Raw genomic sequence first — 17,224 nt, forward strand, 5'->3', positions numbered from 1 at the left:
GCTGGAGCTGCCCATACACTAAAGTCAAGGGGATTAAGCCATTAGTTGCTCACCTTGAGGTGATTGGAGCGAGAGCCTATGTGCTTAATGAGAAGCTGCCACGCAGAGCCAAGCTCGAATCTCGAGCTCTTATCAGCCACCTGGTAGGCTTCGACTCTACCAATATCTTCTGAGTGTGGTTGCCATCCATTGGACGAGTGATACGAACCCAAGATGTTGTCTTCATTTGAGGCAAGCTCTGTGACGGCAAAGGCCAGTACGCAGAGAAGAGCTACGTTCGAGAGGCAGCAGAAGTGCTCGATATTAACAAGACGCTTGATTACAGCAATATATTGACAGAACAGCTGTTCTCTTGTGAGAACAAGGACAACGCTGAGGGTATCGGAGATACGGTTCATGTTCAACTACCGAATTATCAGCAGAGCCGTACTCAGCAGAAGAACACCACAGCGCTCATGACTCCAGAAGCGACACCAGATTTGCCCGAGCCGATCGAGCTCACAGGCGAGTCGCTCACTGATCAGGCGATGGATGATACTGGCTGGGGACGCGGATATGCTCTAGCTCGAGAAGGAGAAGAGCCAGACCGAACGTCCAACAACGCTGCACGACGAGGAGAGATTAGCAGCCAGGTATCAGAGCAGTTTATTATGAAGGGCAAGCGAATTCGCAAGCCAGCGACGTTTGGCACCTATCTAGCGACATTTGCAGCCTGTATCAACCCTACAGCAGCAGGAAAGCTACTCAGCGAAGCGCCGAAAACCCGACTCCATCGTGACCAGCTGCCGGCTGAGCCAAAGAGATGGAAGGACCTAGATCAGCATCCATTTGGAGCTGAATTCAAGAAGGCAAGCCGCAAAGAGATTGATTGCTTTATCCAGAGGAGCTGTTTTGGACAAGCAGTGAGAGCGTCTGATTTAATAGACGCTGAGATACTGCCATTGATGTGGGTATTCACGTACAAATTCGACGAGGATGGATATCTCTACAAGTTCAAGGCGAGACTAGTAGTGAGGGGAGACCTGCAGCAGGATTACGGCGATACGTACGCGGCGACACTAGCTGCGAAGATATTCCAATGTTTGATCGCCCTGGCAGCTGCTTTTAACCTTGAGCTGTACCAGTACGACGTCCTGAACGCCTTTCTCAACGCAGAACTTGACCAACCTACCTACGTACAATGTCCAGAAGGATATAAGAGCGAGCTTGGCCAACTGCTTAAGATTAAACGAGCTCTATACGGACTTCGAGATGCTCCGCGACTATGGTACAAGCACCTCACTGCTACGCTTGAGAATCTAGGCCTTCAGCAGGTGCCAGGAGTGCCCTGTCTGTTCAGCAATGATTACTTAATTGTCTTCTTCTTTGTAGACGATATAGTCATAGCTGTAGCTTCTGAGAACAAGGACACCTACCGCCGATTCGATCAACAGCTGCGAGCTGCATACGACATGCGATTTCTGGGAGAGCTGAAATGGTTCCTCGGCATACGCGTGATCCGAGATCGCAGCCAGAAGAAGATCTGGCTAATGCAAGACAGCTTTATCGAAAAGGTAGCAGCTAAATACAACATTGCTCAAGAGAGCACAAAGTATCCAGCAGTACCGCTAGTAGATGGAAATATCGGCCTAAGCAAGGAGGAGCCGGACGAACAGCGCACAAAGCTATATCAGGAGTTAGTTGGATCACTAGCCTACATCGCGACATACACTCGGCCTGATGTTGCGCAAGCCCACTCCAAATTATCTCGATATCTACAGAATCCAGGTCAAAAGCATGTCAGCGCAGCGTACCACGTCTAGAAGTACTTGATCGGCCAGAAGCATTTGGCGATCAGTGCACATGGAGATCAGAGCAGTCGCACGATATACACAGGCTCAAGCCTGGGGGGTGCTGGAACAGAGCCAATATTCTACGGTGCCTCTGATGCAGCCTTTGCGGACGACCTGCCGACGCGGCGCAGCTCTCAGGGATATCTTTTCATGATGTACGGTATGCCTATCGACTGGAAGGCGACACTCCAACGTTCCGTCACGAAATCGACCACCGAGGCAGAGCTGCTAGCTCTGTCGACAGCAGCCAGCGAGCTGCAGGCATGGAATCGACTGTTCAAGCACATCAAGCTCGACCTAGAGATGGTACCAACGATCTTCTGCGACAACCTGCAGACAGTAGGAGTTGTTACTAAGCACGAGGACAAGCTATTCACGCGTTTGCGTCATGTGGACGTCCACCAACATTGGCTTAGGCAGGAGGTGGCAGCTGGACGCATATCAGTTCAGTAGAAGCCAACCAACCTTATGCCAGCTGATGGACTTACCAAGATCCTTGTACGCTAGAAGCATGCTGAATTCGTCCAACAGCTTGGATTAAAAGACGTTGAGAACCACCTACTAGAGCCTAAAGGACATGATAACCCTGATTTGGCGAGCTTGACTCACTAGTATTAGGACAGTATTGGGCATGGTTATAGGGCAACAATCATGGATATAATATAGAACAGGAATAAGGGAGATTAGCTTTGGTTGGCACCTCAGCTGAGGGGGTGTGTAACCACGCGGGTGAAGTCACATGATATCTTGTTGTAGAAGGTACTGCCCAGTGGGCAAGTGCACTTACCTCAGAGCTGAGAGCTCCGTACACAATCATCACAACACGACAACAGATAGCAATACAATTGTTGATCCCAGCCTCCACCCGACACTGCACCAGGCAGTTACACGATCCTACCACTCATAATCTGGCCGGCGAAGAGCCACCGGAGCAACTGGACTACTTACCCAACCCCTGGATGGCATTATGCATTCTCTGAGAACGGATATAACGACTCTAAGATCAGCCTTGAATGGCTTAAGCTTGTTTTTGATCCCCAGACTAAGGACAGAGCGAACGGAAAACCCCGTGGAATTCTGGAATCCCTGGGCCATGGGACGCATCCCGGGACGGTTTTGCACTTCTGACCGTCGGATTGTCCCTTCCGAAAGTTTATAAAGCTGTAATTAATACATAGGGTAGTACAAACAGCAAATTTGCATTCCCTATCGCTAGAAGCTAATTTGACATCAGAGCGTGAATGCAGGGAGGTCCGTCGGACTGAGTAGACAATGCAGCAAAGCCTCCTGCTTTCACGAGGGGCTCTAACCGTTTTAAGTTGCTGACATAATGCTGTTCTGATTGCCCGCCCTATTTCCATCCTATTCCTATCTCCAACATTCAAAAATAAGTGTGGGACTTTGTGCGCCTCGAGCTCTATCTTGGAATGTTTTCTCACAATGTCTCCAGGTGACCAGGCGGTCGCATGAAACTCAAATGGTCGTAATACCTCCTCATAAACGTTGACTTGTCGTTGTGTCAACATTGTTTACGTGATGTTCGATTTCCGCCCGTCGAGTAGCCTTTTGCGTCAAATACGATCTTAGCCCTTCATCTGTAGATTCCGGAATAGGCCAGGAGAGATACGTGAAGCCTTTCAATCCCAAATCGCATATCTGCTTCACTAAGGTCCATTTTTCATACGGCTGATTTTTGAACTCCTTGGCGTCTTTGGTCGGAATGTGAGCGGTATCGATCATCTCCAGAAACTCTAATCTTGGACAGGCTTCTGCGAGTTCACGGATTGAAGTTGACAGTTCAGGTCCGTAGGAAAGCTCGAACCGCAGACTCCAGCGTTTGAAATCTCGTTTGGTTTCTTCACTGTGTGGTCCATTGCTCTTCAGCCAATTGAACGTAACGCTTTTGATAAACTCAGCAGTCTTTTGTAAACTCGTGAGGAATATGTGTAGGTCGAACCGACTATCGAAGACGAAGTGGGTCTGGCCGTAAAAAACAGCACGAGCTTCTTTCGAGACAAGACGCGAGGTGTAAAACAGGCCGAACGCGTAAGCCTTGAAATTAGCTGGTTCGGCAATATATCCCATCCTAGATTGAAGTCGACATCTTGGATCTTTGCACGCAACACTGTTGGTGAAAGGGCATCGTTCTTGAAACATCCTCGAGGGTTGGTTGTATCGAAATCGCATGGTAGGTAGATTGGGAAGATTTTTTCGCCATATCCAATGCTCGCGATGATCAGAGAGTAGTGCGAACTCATATATTGTTGTGCGTAACTCGGCGGGGAGTGCCGCGAAGTCGAAGGGGTGCGAATCGCCTGTGGGCATCTTCGATCATGGATATATTTCTGCTTCGAGAACTTGTTTGATTGAGATATTTGCGAAACAATGGGGATGTGCAAAGGTATGTACGTTTGAGATACTTGATCTGTCGCAGTGAGTGCAAGCAGTGCGCAAGGAATTGAGGATTGAACTGAGGTTGTATTGTGTGAAGCTACGAACGGTATATCTACATAGGTGGCTGTAAACAGCGCTAGTGCAAAACAGGGAGTCGCCTCTCACCAAAGGTAAGGCGTGGGTTGCCTATGAGGCAAGAGACACGCAAACTGTGACACACCCCCTAGCTGCTGTAGGCTTAACGGCAGGGAGTTAACAACAGCTAATTAGTGTTAATTTAGTAGGTAATAGATAGCATTAATGTCATTGTTGTTAGCCTAACGTAGGCCCTTTAGGCGCTTAGTAATGTTAACAAGACTAAGTTAGTGGATAAACTTAGCAAACTTCTGCTTAGGTAGAATCTTTGTAAGTCTATTAGCAGGCATGTAATTAGTAGGTACCTATTTAACATTAATACGTGAGGCAGTGACCTCCTGTTAGATCTAGAGCTAATAGATATTAACGTGTTTAACTTTTGTGTGAAGCTTGTTGTGCTCCTTTATAACAATATAGACAGTCTGCTAGTTGTTGCACTAGATTATAGGTATACAGTTAAGCGTGAGGTTAATGCTAGCAAAGAAACGCATCCACTCTTCTATCTGCAAGGCTGCAAGGGAGAGCAAGAGCAATTCAGACTCTGTAGTTAATTTTGTGACTGTGCGCTAGACAGTTAATTTCTAGTTAATTATAAGTCCTCTAAATTTAAAGGCGTATCCCTAAGAGCTCTGGTAAGTCTCAGGCTTGTCAGCGTACAAGGCATTGGATAATCTAAAGAAGAGAGGATCGTGGTATGTAGGATTGTTAGTGAGATACTCGGCCATGTCGTGCGCGCTGGCAGAGGCTTCAAGGGCGAGAGCCTTCGTGCTGAGCAGGTAGCGCTAGGTCTGGCGGATCTTTGAGATGTGAGACTGTCCTGGGTTAATGAGGTGGCAGGCAAAGACAACGTGCGTTTGGGCAACGTTAGGTCTACCCCAGACAGCGATGTATGCAAGAGAACTAACAAGCTGCTGGTAGAGCTTTGTACGAGCAGTATCAGTCTCCTCAGTAGACTGTGGCAGCCAGTTCTCCGTCAGTGGGACGTCTGGAGCCTTGCCCACAGCCTTAATGCTGAATTAAGCGCACACCTTGTTAATGAAAGCGTCTTAGACTAGCTAGGTCTTGTGCAGAGCTTAGTCGCAGACAATGCAGATACTAAGAAACTAGGTAAGGTCTCCTATTGCTTTAATGTTGTATAGGTCTACTAGATCCTTCTTAAAGGACTGGTGGTGATAGGCGTTTAATTGATGAAACGCCATAACAATGTCGTTAACGTAGACAAATATAATAAGCCAGCAGCTTGTATATAGGCATGGGAAGCTGTTAACTGGCTTTAGGCCTAGTTTTACAAGCTGTTGACGTAGCTCATTGTACTATAGGATTGGTGACTCCTTCAGGCCGTACAGGGCGCGGAGCACCAGCATGATCTCGCCTTTGGTATGGCGGAAGGCCTCAGGCGTTTCAGCGTATAGCTTGCGGTTGGTTTTTGCGTTCAAGAAGGCAGTAGGGACGTTGTACTGCTTTAGTTCAAGATTAAAGTAATTAGCGATTGCAATAAGAGCGCAAAAGTTGTAGATAGCAAGTGTAGCAGCGTATGTGTTGTCTATTAGAGCTTAGAGGTCTCCTTAGACAACAAGTCAAGCCTTAAACCATAAGAGATATCCATCTTCATCTGTCTTGTAAGTAAAGACCCACATTAGCAGCAGTACCTTACTATCTGCAGTGGCCTTTAATTGCTCTGTCTGTCTAAAGACGCCTTTGGCGCGTAGATCTTGCCATTTAATCTCCATAGCATGTTGGAATTGATTGCTAAACATGTGTGTATCAAGACAGTTTTCTGACTTTGGCAGAGGCAGCAGCTGTGACTAATAGATTTATAGTACTTTATCTGCGCTGGCTGAGGCTCTGTCAGAGAGGATCTTGGTTAAGAACGCTTGCAGGTAATTGACGAGAGGCTTAGGTCCCATCCTCACTGCGTAGATCTGTACTGCAAAGTTGTTCAGATCCCTTAGCTTTTAATTGCGCTTGCCTAAGACAATCAGGTTTGTGTTAGTTAGATCAAGATTAACGTCCTGTGGCGCTTTCTCACCTTGTTGGCGGTAGCCCTTAGGAACTATGTGTATTGTGTCCTCCTCAGGTAATGTAGAGGTTAGCAGTGTGTCGTCAGATTCGAGTGCGTCGTCAGCCATCTCACCCCCCAACTAGGAGCCTCCAGCTGTTGGAGCTGAGGTCACAGGTGTTGTTTGGTGGCTGCGTTGGCGCGCGGTCAGCAGGTCGTCGATGCTGACATCATCATCCTGCGGCATCTCTGGATATTCAAGTAGCTCGATCACCTCCTTGATCACTGGTGTAGAGGCGTAGCCATCCATTCTATCAAAGAATAGCGTAGGTTTAAATACGACGTCGCGTGTGACGATAACAGTGTCTTTTGTAGGCAGCCATATGCGGAAGATATTAGTGCCTTGGTAGCCAACAAGGTGGCCGATGAGAGTACGCGATTCAAGCTTGTTGGCAGCTCTCAGGTCGCGGTTGTAGACATAGGCGCGACAGCCAATAGGCCTCATATGAGCGACAAGTGGCTTTTGTCCCCATACAACCTTGTACGGCGTCTTCCAGCCTAGTGCTTCAGTTGGCGTACGATTGAGGATGTACGCGGCGGTGCGATACATCTCCTGTGATAGGTTCTTGGGCAGGTTGGCGTGTATGCGCATAGCGCGAGCTCGCTGCGTAAGGACTCCGCCTGCGCGTTCAATAAGCCCATTTGGTTCCTTTGTGCCAGCTGGGGCTGGCTTGTATAGCATGCCCAGCTCTTCTGTAGTGTTGATAAGATTGTTACTAAATCCTTTCTTGTTGTTGCATTGGATGGCGACTACGTCCGCGTTGTACACACGTTGGATTCGACAGATCAAGGCCATGAACCAACGAGTAAGTGTTGGCTTGTCCTTTCGCTTGATTGTGGCGATCTCATGCCACTTCAAGTACTTGTCTATAGAGTGTAGGGCGTACTTGCTGCTGTTGATACACTCCTCTCCCACAGGGATGATGTAGATTAAGTCTATTGCAATTTGAAAGAACAGTTGTTGTGCGCAGCTCTTAGCTGGGCGTCTTAAGATAATGTGAGTCATTTGAGCTTTAGTGCAGGTCTAGCAGAGACAGTCTATGTGGTCTCCTGTCAGTTGGACGCTAGTAACGTTTAATTCAAGCTGGTTGACTGCCTTTCGACCTAGGTGGCCCTAAATTTGATGAGCAGCGCGTTAATCAACGACGTTGGCAGGCTTTGGCGCGTACGATGGGCGATATGATGCCCCAAACGTACTCAGCGGTGTGTTGAGAAGCAACAGCGGTGGTCGGCGTGATGGCTCAGCATCAATCAGCCAGTGTCCTCCATTGTATTCGAGTTGTGCGATAACGTTCGATGTCTGTTGCATGTAGAGGACGTCGCGGCTAGAGTTGAAGTGGATTGACTCTGTACGGCAGCGTGCGAGTCCTAAGACGCTTGTAAGGAAGCCTTTGACGTACGCGACGTGCGTTAGCTCCAGCTTTAGCTGTCCATGTGGTGTACAGACGACAAGTTCCATCGTTCCCCACGCGGTGATGAGGATACAGGTATTGCCAGCGTTGATAGAACGACGTTGTGGATTGTCACTTGTCCTCCTCCAGCCCTTCTATGCCTCTGTGTTGACAACGTGCGTATTAGATCCTAGATCAACAATCTATTGATTGCGTAATTTAGTCTGAGTGATTTCATCAACAGCTATTGTTATAAGAGATCCTGTAGGCTCAGTGTAAGTGTTAATAGCAATAACAACCTCCTTATTGTGGTTAACTTGATTGTGCCTGTTGTGACTGTTGTGGTGGTTGTGGCTGTTGTAGCTGTTGTGCAGAGGCTTAAGCAATGGGCCAGTTGATATCACAAACGTTTTAGTGTTGACAGGTGGCTTGCTGTCATTAACTCGCAGTGATCTAGTGTTCTGAGGTTAGCAGGTTAACCATCTTGCAAGAGCAGTCTTGATGCGCGTGTTAATCTTAGAGTCCTTCCGCGCTTCCTCTACCTTGCGTACGGCCTCAGCTGCAGGCTGATAGGTCTTCGGACGTGCCAGGTGGCGTGGATTCAGGATGAAGCAGTCAGTGTACCAATGCTGCTTCCCACATACGCAGGTAGGAATTGATCGTGCACCGTCACGGCGACCGCGACCAGTCGATTGAGTCTCAGTCGGCTTCGTGATTCCGAGCTCAGCAGCAGAGACTGCCAGGCCTGTAGATTGAGGCTTCGTGCGGCGTAGGTATGTGGTCATCTCAGCGACGTATGTCTCAAGAGATGAGATCTCTGCAGTAGTGCCACGCGCTTCATGTTTGAAGATCTCGCGTAGGCAGGACGTAGCATATTCCTGATCCAGAGCCTTGCAGGCGATCAGAAAGTCCTCTTGCGGTCGGTTGCCGTCAGTTTCCAGCAGCGTGATTGATTTGCCTTGGGCGGTGATGTATACCCAGTCAGTGAGCCATTGCTTGATCTTCTTTGCAGCTCGTGGAGCAGTCTTGAGAGTGTTGTACTTGTCAGCAAGCTCGCGGCGGCGAGTTGCGTTGGTTGGACAAAGGAACTTCTTAAGAGCGACCAGTTGGTCGTAGGGTGTCTTGTGATCCTTGATTAGGTGGATGTGGCGTACAGCAATTGTCTTGCTGATGTCTGTGTTCAGGTCGGCTAAGGCCTTCTTCTGGGTGCGGTACTCAGAGCGGCGGCGCTCCTATCAATCACATTCCCATTAGTAAGACTCTTAGTCGTCTGCAGTCAGGTCAGAGAGCCTAGTAGCTCTAGCCTGGTAGTCGATAAGTTGAGGCTTAGTAGCCTCCGTCAGCTCAGGGAGAAGCTCCCTAGCTACGTCAGGATTAATATACTGCCAGAGACTGTAGCAGTTAGCAACGTCTTGGCGAATGAACAACTAGGTAAACCAGTTGTCAGGTGTGTTGAGTATAACAGTGACACGCGTCACTGCGGGATCAGACTCAGCAGCCATTGCAGAGGCTGTAGTCGTGTATGAATAGATCCAGGCAGAGATCCAGGCAATGTGCGTTGTGGGTGGACGCAGTAATAGGTGCGCTGTGGTAGACGTGGTATAGCAACGTGTGACTCAAGTAGAGTGACGATTGCAGCAGCAGGTGAGAACAATCCTAGGTTGCAGCTAGGCTCATAACTGTCGCAGTGAGTGCAAGCAGTGCGCAAGGAATTAAGGATTAAACTAAGGTTGTATTGTGTGAAGCTACGAACGGTATATCTACATAGGTGGCTGTAAACAGCGCTAGTGCAAAACAGGGAGTCGCCTCTCACCAAAGGTGAGGCGCGGGTTGCCTATGAGGCAAGAGACACGCAAACCGTGACAGATTTTTAGATCAAAGACAATTTAATATACAACTACTGAGAAGGGATGAGTGCGTTGGTAGGCGGGATCGCGAACTGCGTTAAGTAATCGCATGGTGGACGAGCGTCGCAACCTGCGACGGCTTATAGGCTGTCAGCGCTGTGGTTTCTATTATACCCTACGAGCGTTCCGTGTCGCGCCTGAACAAGACGTCTGTGATATAGCATCTCAAAGGCGTCGTGAGGCTTTAGGCGCCCGTGGAAGAAATCCGGACAACCCAACCTGCAAGCGTTCCATCAATCGTGAGGCCGACAGTACTCAACCTCAGTGCCGCTGTTGATCACCCTTGTTTGCAAAGATCTACCTCGCCATACGTCATGAATTGACCGACTCAGTCAACTTGCGCTAATCCATATCAAGTCAAGCGTCCAGTTGGCAGTTCAATGCAGTATGATCCGTTGTCGTCTATATTACTAAGTGTGCCTTGACATTATGCCGAGGTGCGGCGTGAGCCGTGCGCCTAGCGTGATGGGGATACAGTAAAGGTAAAGATTTCAAAGAAAGCATTACTAGCACGTGAAGATGACCGCCAGGTGTCTCCATCCAGACTACCAGCGCTTATCCCGCCCACAGCGCTTATTAGTTGACGAGGCAGCTCACTTGAATTCATAGCATACTTGACCACAGCTTTAGTCCTGTGGATATTCGCTCAATACATCGACCCCTTTAAGAAATGCATCATTGCGTCACGTTCCCACTCGGAGATCTACACTTCTTTCTACTGCCTTGTTTTGCGGAGTCTCTAGAAACTCCCATACCTCAATTTGCCCTTCCAGTCTCGCGACATCCGCCGCAGTATGTCCGCCGTTGTTCTTGATGTGCACATTCGCATTCCACGATACTAGAAGCTGTACCACGTCGAGATATCCGTAGCTCGCAGCCCATATTAATGCCGTACGGCCGTAACCATCCTAGCGGTCGATTTGCACACGACGAGTGGAGAGAAGTGCTTCCACCGTCGCAGGGGACCGGATGAAGAGTGACCACAGTAACGGCGTCCAGACATCGATATCCACATCGTCCACGCCACTACAACTGTACTTGAGTAATGTGCGCAGCGTGTCCGTATGTCCGCCTTGACAAGCCCAGGAGATTGCATTGCGCAAGTCTTTATCTTTGGTGCTCTTGTCAACACCCGCTCTATGCATCAGAGTACTGACCACTTCTCTTTGACCATTACCCGCAGCCCACGACAGCGGAGAGCGACCCTGAGCGTCTTTGAGGTTGAGGTCAACAGAAGGGTGTTTGAGCAGGACCTTCAAAGCTCGCTGGGCGCCCTCCCCTGCAGCCCAGGATAGTATTGAGCGTCCAGACTTATCGGTTCGATTGACATCGACCGACGCCTGTTTTAAGAGTGATTGCACAATGCCTGCATAGTCTCCTTGCACGGCCCAGAAGAGAGGGGTCCAGTGCACATTATCTTGATCATCCGGACTGAACGCTCCTCTTTCCACCAGAACATCAACGATCTCCAAGTGTCCGTTCGCCGCTGCAAACAAGAGTGCTGATCTTCCAGACTTACCTCTTAAAGCAATTTCTGTACTTGGTTCATCGAGAAGCATTTGAACAGCATCCAAATGCCCATACTGCGCAGCTACTGTCAACGGTGTTTGTCGATCAATGCTGATGCTGTTCGGGTTTGTGCCGTGCTGAAGCAGCAACCTGATACAACCTGTAGAGGACTTTCTTGCTGCCCAGAATAACGCTTAGACTCTTGTTGTCTCGTTTCTGGAATCTATGTCTTCTATAACCTCGGCAAGCAGCATGACCAAATTGAAGAATGCGGCTACTTCAATCGTCTCAAAGGTATCCGGGAATGAATACTCGATGTTGTTTTTGATCCAATAGAATTTCAACCAATTGGTCAAGGTGCAGCTGGAATTCGCTGTCAGTTGGCAGACGGCCTCTCGCGTAGACTTTGGGGCGGCATCTTCACAAAGCGAGTAATGCTCTGCCCAGTAAGTAGCAGAGTAATCAAAAAACCTGTATTCTTAGGCAATTAGTGTGCAATGTGCCTCTTCCAATCCTTGAGAATCCTTGAAGAAGCTCTCCAAGTCAAGATGATCATCTAAGCCGAGAGGGCCGTCTGAGTCCGTCGTCTCAGAGTCTATAAAAGGCAACAAATGAGGTAGATAGGGAGAGCCACTCTTGATACTCGTCCCTTCCAATACAAACAAATCCGTCTTAAACTCCTCCATGAGAAGATATTGTATGCATGACTGGGACATACTAAGCGCTGCATCCACTAAAGGGACCGCGAGACTGTGCACTATAGTGTCTGCAGAACGGAGTGCGAGGTCTATAAGGTATTCTTTAGCAGATTAGTGTATAAGGGAAACAACGGGATCGTCCTTTGAGCTATGATCCAGTTCCTTGATGCAGATAAAGGAGCCCACGATGTTTTGTAGAGTTGAGCGTATAGATAACTACAAATCATCTACTACGTTGACTGCAGACTTGTGGTTCTGATCAATTGTGAAAGCCATGTTCAATTCCGTTAACATCAAGTACCTCGAGGCTCCAATAAGCAGACGTAGGAACTTCCTAGCGTCTTCTCAATCTCTAGGTAGGATAACACTTAGAAATCTACTATAGGTTGCCTCAAGGTTCTAGGGAAAGGCGTCGATGATCTTTTCGAAATCTCTCTTCGAAGCCCTTGGGCTACTTTCAAGACTCTGCAGTACCATGTTCAACCAGAGAAAACTCTAGTCAGATTTGGTATACAGCGTTTCTTCCAGGTAGTGTTTCATCTCGTCGTTGCATTGGAATTTGTTCACAATCTCACCAACCCTGCTACAGATGACCAACTTCACGTCCTCACTAACAACGATTTAGTTTTGCTCAATTAGAATTCTGTTTCCCATCAACTCCGTGAAATGATGTGCGTCGCCAAGTAAAGGACGGCTCGTTATCAGGAACTTGATGCAAGTACGGCCTTGTCAATATGTGCCCTTGCGCTCGTTTATTAATTGGTCCATAGCCTTTAAGAAACTGTTGCAAGTCCTGGCTTCACACTCATCAATCGCATCCACAATGACTCCAACAGTGCCTAGTGTCAAGTCAGCAGCTACTTTCAGGAAAAGCTCCCAAAGCGCTGGAAAAGAAGTTGCGAGGCTAGGTCCCTCCAGTTCGAATCGACTCTTCACGTGCCTAATGAGTTTTCAATGTCGTTGTAAGATTTGGTAAAGGATGCCTCAAAGTATAGCGTTTGCGTCTTGTTGTGATTTGATTTTGTCGTCGCAGAAAAAGAAGAAAACTTGAGGTTTAGGAGCGGTAGCATGGTTCAGTCTCATGTGATCTGTCAAATAAGCAGACAGCATCGTTTTGCCACAGCCTGGTTCGCCAGTAACCCAGAGTAATCTCGTTTCCTCAGCTTTGGTCCAGTTGATGTATGCAGGGTGGCTCAGAATCCAGCTGCAGGTCCCTTGTACTGGCATAGGTAGTTGTGCTTTGTATTCTGTGAGAAAGATGGAATTAAGGAGGACCATACAGGATTTCTCTGTTTCGCTCAAGGCTATCAGATCACTTAGCTCGAACTCTTTGTGTTCTTTCATCATTACATACAATAATTAGAGGAGGTCCAGTCCGTTTTCGCTGCCATTTCCCTGCTCAAGAGAGCTGTTTTAGCTAATCAACTAATTGCCTTCAGAGCGAAGCTATACCCATCGTCTGTTACACTCCCAAAACGGCACATAGTCCTATGATTCGCAAAAAGTGGTATAATGTCCTCGCCTAGTATCTCCATAATAGCTGAGTGCTGATCAACAACCTATTTAGTAATAAATCAGTCACCACTGCATAGAGAAGCAACCTCTGTAGATAGTCATACCAATTCAGACAGCCCTGGTATCTTTTCTGTCTCGTAGAAGGTTACGATCTCCAAGTCTTTCAGACGATTTCGAGAGGAGATAGCGAGGTCGCTCAGCGCTTAAGAATTAGACCCTAGAGTGGTGAGAAGGTCATCTCTTATTGTCCCTGCTATATTGGCTGTTTGTGATGCGCGTAGACACATGTTAACTACTTTACCAACAACTTTACCAAGATCAGCTCCTTTGGAGCCACGGTGTGGAGTTCCAAAGAAAATAATGGCTGAAGTAGCATTGAGTATGTCAGCATACTGGCGACCATCCTCATGCGCTAACACAAGAGCCTTGAGAGAGATTAGAATATTGTTCCACCAGTAATGTCGGTCTGCTCACCTGCTTACAGACTATGCCCCCAAGACTATAACAGATAAATATGATTGGACGGTCTCTGCCTCCCGAAACGGCTGCTAGAGACATCAAGAGATATCGGGAGTAGTCTCGTAATGTGGCTACGGAATTGCTCCAGAACAATTCAGATAGATACCCGTAGGTGAACACCCATAACCCAGGAAGGTCGTTCAGAAGCAGCTCCCGAAGCCATAGATTTCCATTCTCGTGTTGCCATGTTGTATAAGCGTCTCCGTTTAGACCATGTATAGCCACGATATCCACTCCTACAGACTCTTTCGAATCGTTAAGCGGTACATCCTCACTAAGTAGAAACAGGCCGTAGGTTTTAGCGCGTGGGGAAGCCAATACTGAAGTCTGTAAAGGGGGTCTCTAAGATGTCTCACTGTCAGTGCGTTCACGGCCCGCCTGGAAAATCTGGTCGGCTACTAACTTCGGGGACTAGCTCCTTTCGCGTAAGCTTCCGTAGCTTCTTCCTGAAACCTAGCATCACGCTCGCTTTCAATGTTTTGTAGGCATCTATGACAGTTGACCTGCGCCTAGTAATGTGGAATAAAGCAGCTTTAGGCTGTCGCTGGCCTGGGCTGTTGGCGGAAGGAAAGTCGTGTCTTACTTCCCCCCAGACGTGCATGACCGTGCCGCAGCTGTCCCTCACTAGTCTTGCTTCATCGCGGCCGGTTCGCCCCTAATTAGCACTAAGACATGGCGATCTATCAGAGGCCTAACCAACCATAACCTGGCACTAAGCGCTGTCTCAGGCTCGAGCCTTTTCTTTTGACTCACTGCAATTATCAGAACAATTTCCGCGAATATCAACAAAATTGTATTCGTTTCTGCTATGCGACTTCGCGATGCGATTCTACCTTTAATGGCAAGAATATGGTTGAACCATGCTTCATATATCAGTCCTCCGAGAGTGCTTCGATGAGTCTGTGCGTCGGAAGGACCGTGCACAGGCACGTGCGCCGAGCAGGAAAACCGGCTAAACTTGATCATGGGCTCACGCAAGACATCCACCCTTTGACACCGCACAACATCGGTATCATGGCAACAAACCAGTTAGGTGTCGCAGTCCTAGGAAGAGTCTTTTGTCCGACTGACTGGTGTAGACCAACGAACAAAAGCTTGGCGATTGTCGGGTCTGGAGCCGACACGGCCATAGGAAACCTGATATACAGGGTGACTCATTCTTCCAGATCGTTTACCACAGATCATCTAACTTATTAATAATAGTTCAGAGGCATAGATTTGCCCATGCTCGCAAAGCTGCAGGAGAAGGGCATTAATACCTACGACCATGCCGTAAAAGAACTGAGGGACTTGAATGAAGAGCTGTACTTCTATACCCCAAGCCACAGAGTCACTGTGAATGGTAGGTCTATTCCCAACCAATGGGACCGCGCTGTAAAAGGTGCATCACTGATGCCATATCTAGAAGATCAGATCTCGACTGTCGATGGCTTTCTTCTCGTCATAACACCGCCTCCTCAAGCATCAAATACATATTTCTCTTCGAATACGGTCAATCGGCTGAAGGAATCAGCGCCGCTTTTCGCGCAAAAGAAGGCGGTCGTTTTGATAAGAACCCCGTATGCTGTGTCCGAATACTTCCTTCAGCCTTTGTACAAGCCCGCTGACATTGTTCAGTGAGAATCGTGACTAGTCGGAGAGAATGTACAATGATTCGGTCCAAAATGTTAAATCGGAACTTCAGCGTCTTGAAATTGCGACTGGGAGGTAAGATATTGATTTCCCGAAGTTGGAAAATTTCTCATACAGCACAGTATTCACCTGATCCCAAGCAATCATCAGGATGAGAATTTTATTGGACTCTCTTCCAAAACCCCCTGGTACACCAACGCTACATTGATAGCTGCACTCGATGAAGTCTTCTCGTAGGCTGTCTCAGGGTCGACGTGTCGCAGGCTTTGGGTCCGTTCAGAAAGCAGAAAACTGCAAGCGCTTTTGATGATTCTTGGCTGCGTCGTGTAGCCCGGAAAGATGTTTCGCAGGAATCAAAAGCGTTCGCGGGTATTCATTTATTGCATTAGGTTGAAGGAAACTATGTCACGTTTCTAGGTCATACACTTTTGTGTCTGGGGTTGACGTCTTTGCCAGGACATGATCTGCTGCACACAACCGTAAATTTTCGTCGTGGACGAACGTAGTGTGAGTCAGCAGCAAATGCGTCAGACGATCGTGGAATATGACTGTGAATTGTTCTGCCCAGTGACGCATCGCAGAGCTCATCAACTACAATAGATTGCGCTAAGCTACATCAGTACAAGTGTCGAGATTCCTCGAAGCCCTAAGAAGGTGTTGTCTGAATCAACGATCGAATGATTGTGTGCGGTCCCCTGGCACCAAGCAGGATTCTAGCGTGAGCCGCGCGCCTAGCGTGGAGAGACCCAATTGAGGCGGACATGTTGTAGAGGAGCATCAAATCAAACGCGGACAACCACCTTTAACCAGACAATCAGCGCTCATCACACCGGCGGCGCTTATCGAGATGCACTTGATCAAGATCAATTAAGGACTTACTTAAGCTATCTCAGTCATCTAACTTGGGTCCAATATCATAACTACAACACCACACGCATTGTTGTGATGGCCGACCCTATTGATCTTGCTTCTAGTGTCGTGACACTAACCACAGTCGCCCATAAATCATGTCTCATGCTTCACGCAGCTGTGGGAGCGAACGAGGATGTTGAGGTACGAAATCTCCTAGAAGACAAAGCCAACCCTGCTTCAAATGCGCCGTTCTTTGGAGAACCTCTGGCTACAGCGGCGTCGTCTGGATCTTTGCCGATGGTAAAGCTTTTGCTTGCCTACTGGGACTGGGAAACTTTCGAACATCTTGCTGGACTTCGCCTCATGAATGCCATCGAGGTTGCCGCTTCTGCTGGTCATGAGTGCGTGCTGACCAAGCTGCTCGAACACAAAGACCGCATTGCTAGGTGTATATACGATGATGCTGTCATCCGCATGGTCAGGAGTAGCCAGCCAGCATCTGTGGAGCTCTTGTTGGACCGCAGACGAGCAGACCTTACTCCAGCAACGAAGAGCAAATTTTGGGAACTCCTCCTGCGAACAACTGCAGAGTGTAATCAACAGGTGTTGCTACAAGCCATTCTGCTAGGGTTCAAAGAGACATGGGAGAGACCTCGCTTGTGACAGCAATGAACGATGCATGTCTGGAAAACCACGGTCAGTCTTTTCAGATGATGGCATCTCACCTATCCGTTACCGGCCCTACACGTTGCGCGGACAGTCTATTCTGGGCCGCAAATTT

General features: G+C 48.2%; 6 protein-coding genes across 6 annotated transcripts; 2 read left to right on the forward strand and 4 right to left on the reverse strand.

Annotated features, from left to right (window-relative positions):
• Positions 1-3,563: 3,563 nt before the first annotated feature.
• On the reverse strand, positions 3,564-4,133 carry M421DRAFT_11463 (uncharacterized protein; the record flags this gene model as incomplete). Its single annotated transcript, XM_033587234.1, has 1 exon — positions 3,564-4,133. A coding segment is annotated over one exon (570 nt), but the record flags the coding sequence as incomplete, so codon positions are not given.
• Positions 4,134-6,037: 1,904 nt separating this feature from the next.
• On the reverse strand, positions 6,038-6,663 carry M421DRAFT_426845 (uncharacterized protein). The gene is made up of 2 exons (XM_033594513.1): positions 6,391-6,663; positions 6,038-6,340 (listed from the first exon to the last, which is right to left on the reverse strand). The coding sequence occupies exons 1-2, from the start codon at positions 6,488-6,490 to the stop codon at positions 6,258-6,260; spliced, it is 183 nt and encodes a 60-aa protein (XP_033442760.1). The 5' UTR covers positions 6,491-6,663; the 3' UTR covers positions 6,038-6,257.
• Positions 6,664-10,430: 3,767 nt separating this feature from the next.
• M421DRAFT_410599 (ankyrin) lies at positions 10,431-12,402 on the reverse strand (the record flags this gene model as incomplete). Its single annotated transcript, XM_033590385.1, has 4 exons — positions 10,431-11,397; positions 11,428-11,705; positions 11,862-12,014; positions 12,381-12,402. 4 exons carry the CDS (start codon positions 12,400-12,402, stop codon positions 10,627-10,629), a joined length of 1,224 nt encoding a protein of 407 aa, XP_033442761.1. The 3' UTR covers positions 10,431-10,626.
• Positions 12,403-13,588: 1,186 nt separating this feature from the next.
• M421DRAFT_355331 (uncharacterized protein) lies at positions 13,589-14,871 on the reverse strand. Its single transcript, XM_033589609.1, has 3 exons — positions 14,363-14,871; positions 13,923-14,301; positions 13,589-13,865 (listed from the first exon to the last, which is right to left on the reverse strand). The coding sequence occupies exons 1-3, from the start codon at positions 14,558-14,560 to the stop codon at positions 13,846-13,848; spliced, it is 597 nt and encodes a 198-aa protein (XP_033442762.1). The 5' UTR covers positions 14,561-14,871; the 3' UTR covers positions 13,589-13,845.
• On the forward strand, positions 14,685-15,794 carry M421DRAFT_355284 (uncharacterized protein). Its single transcript, XM_033589608.1, has 5 exons — positions 14,685-14,987; positions 15,039-15,108; positions 15,163-15,301; positions 15,368-15,518; positions 15,577-15,794. The coding sequence occupies exons 1-5, from the start codon at positions 14,809-14,811 to the stop codon at positions 15,590-15,592; spliced, it is 555 nt and encodes a 184-aa protein (XP_033442763.1). The 5' UTR covers positions 14,685-14,808; the 3' UTR covers positions 15,593-15,794.
• M421DRAFT_355233 (uncharacterized protein) lies at positions 15,236-15,912 on the forward strand. Its single transcript, XM_033589607.1, has 3 exons — positions 15,236-15,301; positions 15,577-15,666; positions 15,714-15,912. The coding sequence occupies exons 2-3, from the start codon at positions 15,602-15,604 to the stop codon at positions 15,826-15,828; spliced, it is 180 nt and encodes a 59-aa protein (XP_033442764.1). The 5' UTR covers positions 15,236-15,301; positions 15,577-15,601; the 3' UTR covers positions 15,829-15,912.
• Positions 15,913-17,224: the final 1,312 nt, after the last annotated feature.

The sequence above is a fragment of the Didymella exigua genome (assembly GCF_010094145.1).
Source record: "Didymella exigua CBS 183.55 unplaced genomic scaffold M421scaffold_69, whole genome shotgun sequence".
In the NCBI taxonomy this organism is placed as follows: Eukaryota; Fungi; Ascomycota; class Dothideomycetes; order Pleosporales; family Didymellaceae; genus Didymella; species Didymella exigua.

What these genes read in the sequence shown, in the direction of transcription:
- M421DRAFT_355233 (XM_033589607.1), top strand. Translation starts at nt 15,602, where the DNA reads ATGTACAATGATTCGGTCCAAAATGTTAAATCGGAACTTCAGCGTCTT. An exon ending in CTTGAAATTGCGACTGGGAG is followed by an intron (nt 15,667 to 15,713) that starts GTAAGATATTGA and finishes CATACAGCACAG; the next exon opens with TATTCACCTGATCCCAAGCA.
- M421DRAFT_355331 (XM_033589609.1), bottom strand. Translation starts at nt 14,560, where the DNA reads ATGCACGTCTGGGGGGAAGTAAGACACGACTTTCCTTCCGCCAACAGC. An exon ending in GAAAGGAGCTAGTCCCCGAA is followed by an intron (nt 14,302 to 14,362) that starts GTTAGTAGCCGA and finishes GAGACATCTTAG; the next exon opens with AGACCCCCTTTACAGACTTC. An exon ending in TAGTCTTGGGGGCATAGTCT is followed by an intron (nt 13,866 to 13,922) that starts GTAAGCAGGTGA and finishes ATCTCTCTCAAG; the next exon opens with GCTCTTGTGTTAGCGCATGA.
- M421DRAFT_355284 (XM_033589608.1), top strand. Translation starts at nt 14,809, where the DNA reads ATGGTTGAACCATGCTTCATATATCAGTCCTCCGAGAGTGCTTCGATG. An exon ending in TAGGAAACCTGATATACAGG is followed by an intron (nt 15,109 to 15,162) that starts GTGACTCATTCT and finishes TATTAATAATAG; the next exon opens with TTCAGAGGCATAGATTTGCC. An exon ending in CCACAGAGTCACTGTGAATG is followed by an intron (nt 15,302 to 15,367) that starts GTAGGTCTATTC and finishes CATATCTAGAAG; the next exon opens with ATCAGATCTCGACTGTCGAT.
- M421DRAFT_426845 (XM_033594513.1), bottom strand. Translation starts at nt 6,490, where the DNA reads ATGGCTGACGACGCACTCGAATCTGACGACACACTGCTAACCTCTACA. An exon ending in TAAGGGCTACCGCCAACAAG is followed by an intron (nt 6,341 to 6,390) that starts GTGAGAAAGCGC and finishes AACACAAACCTG; the next exon opens with ATTGTCTTAGGCAAGCGCAA.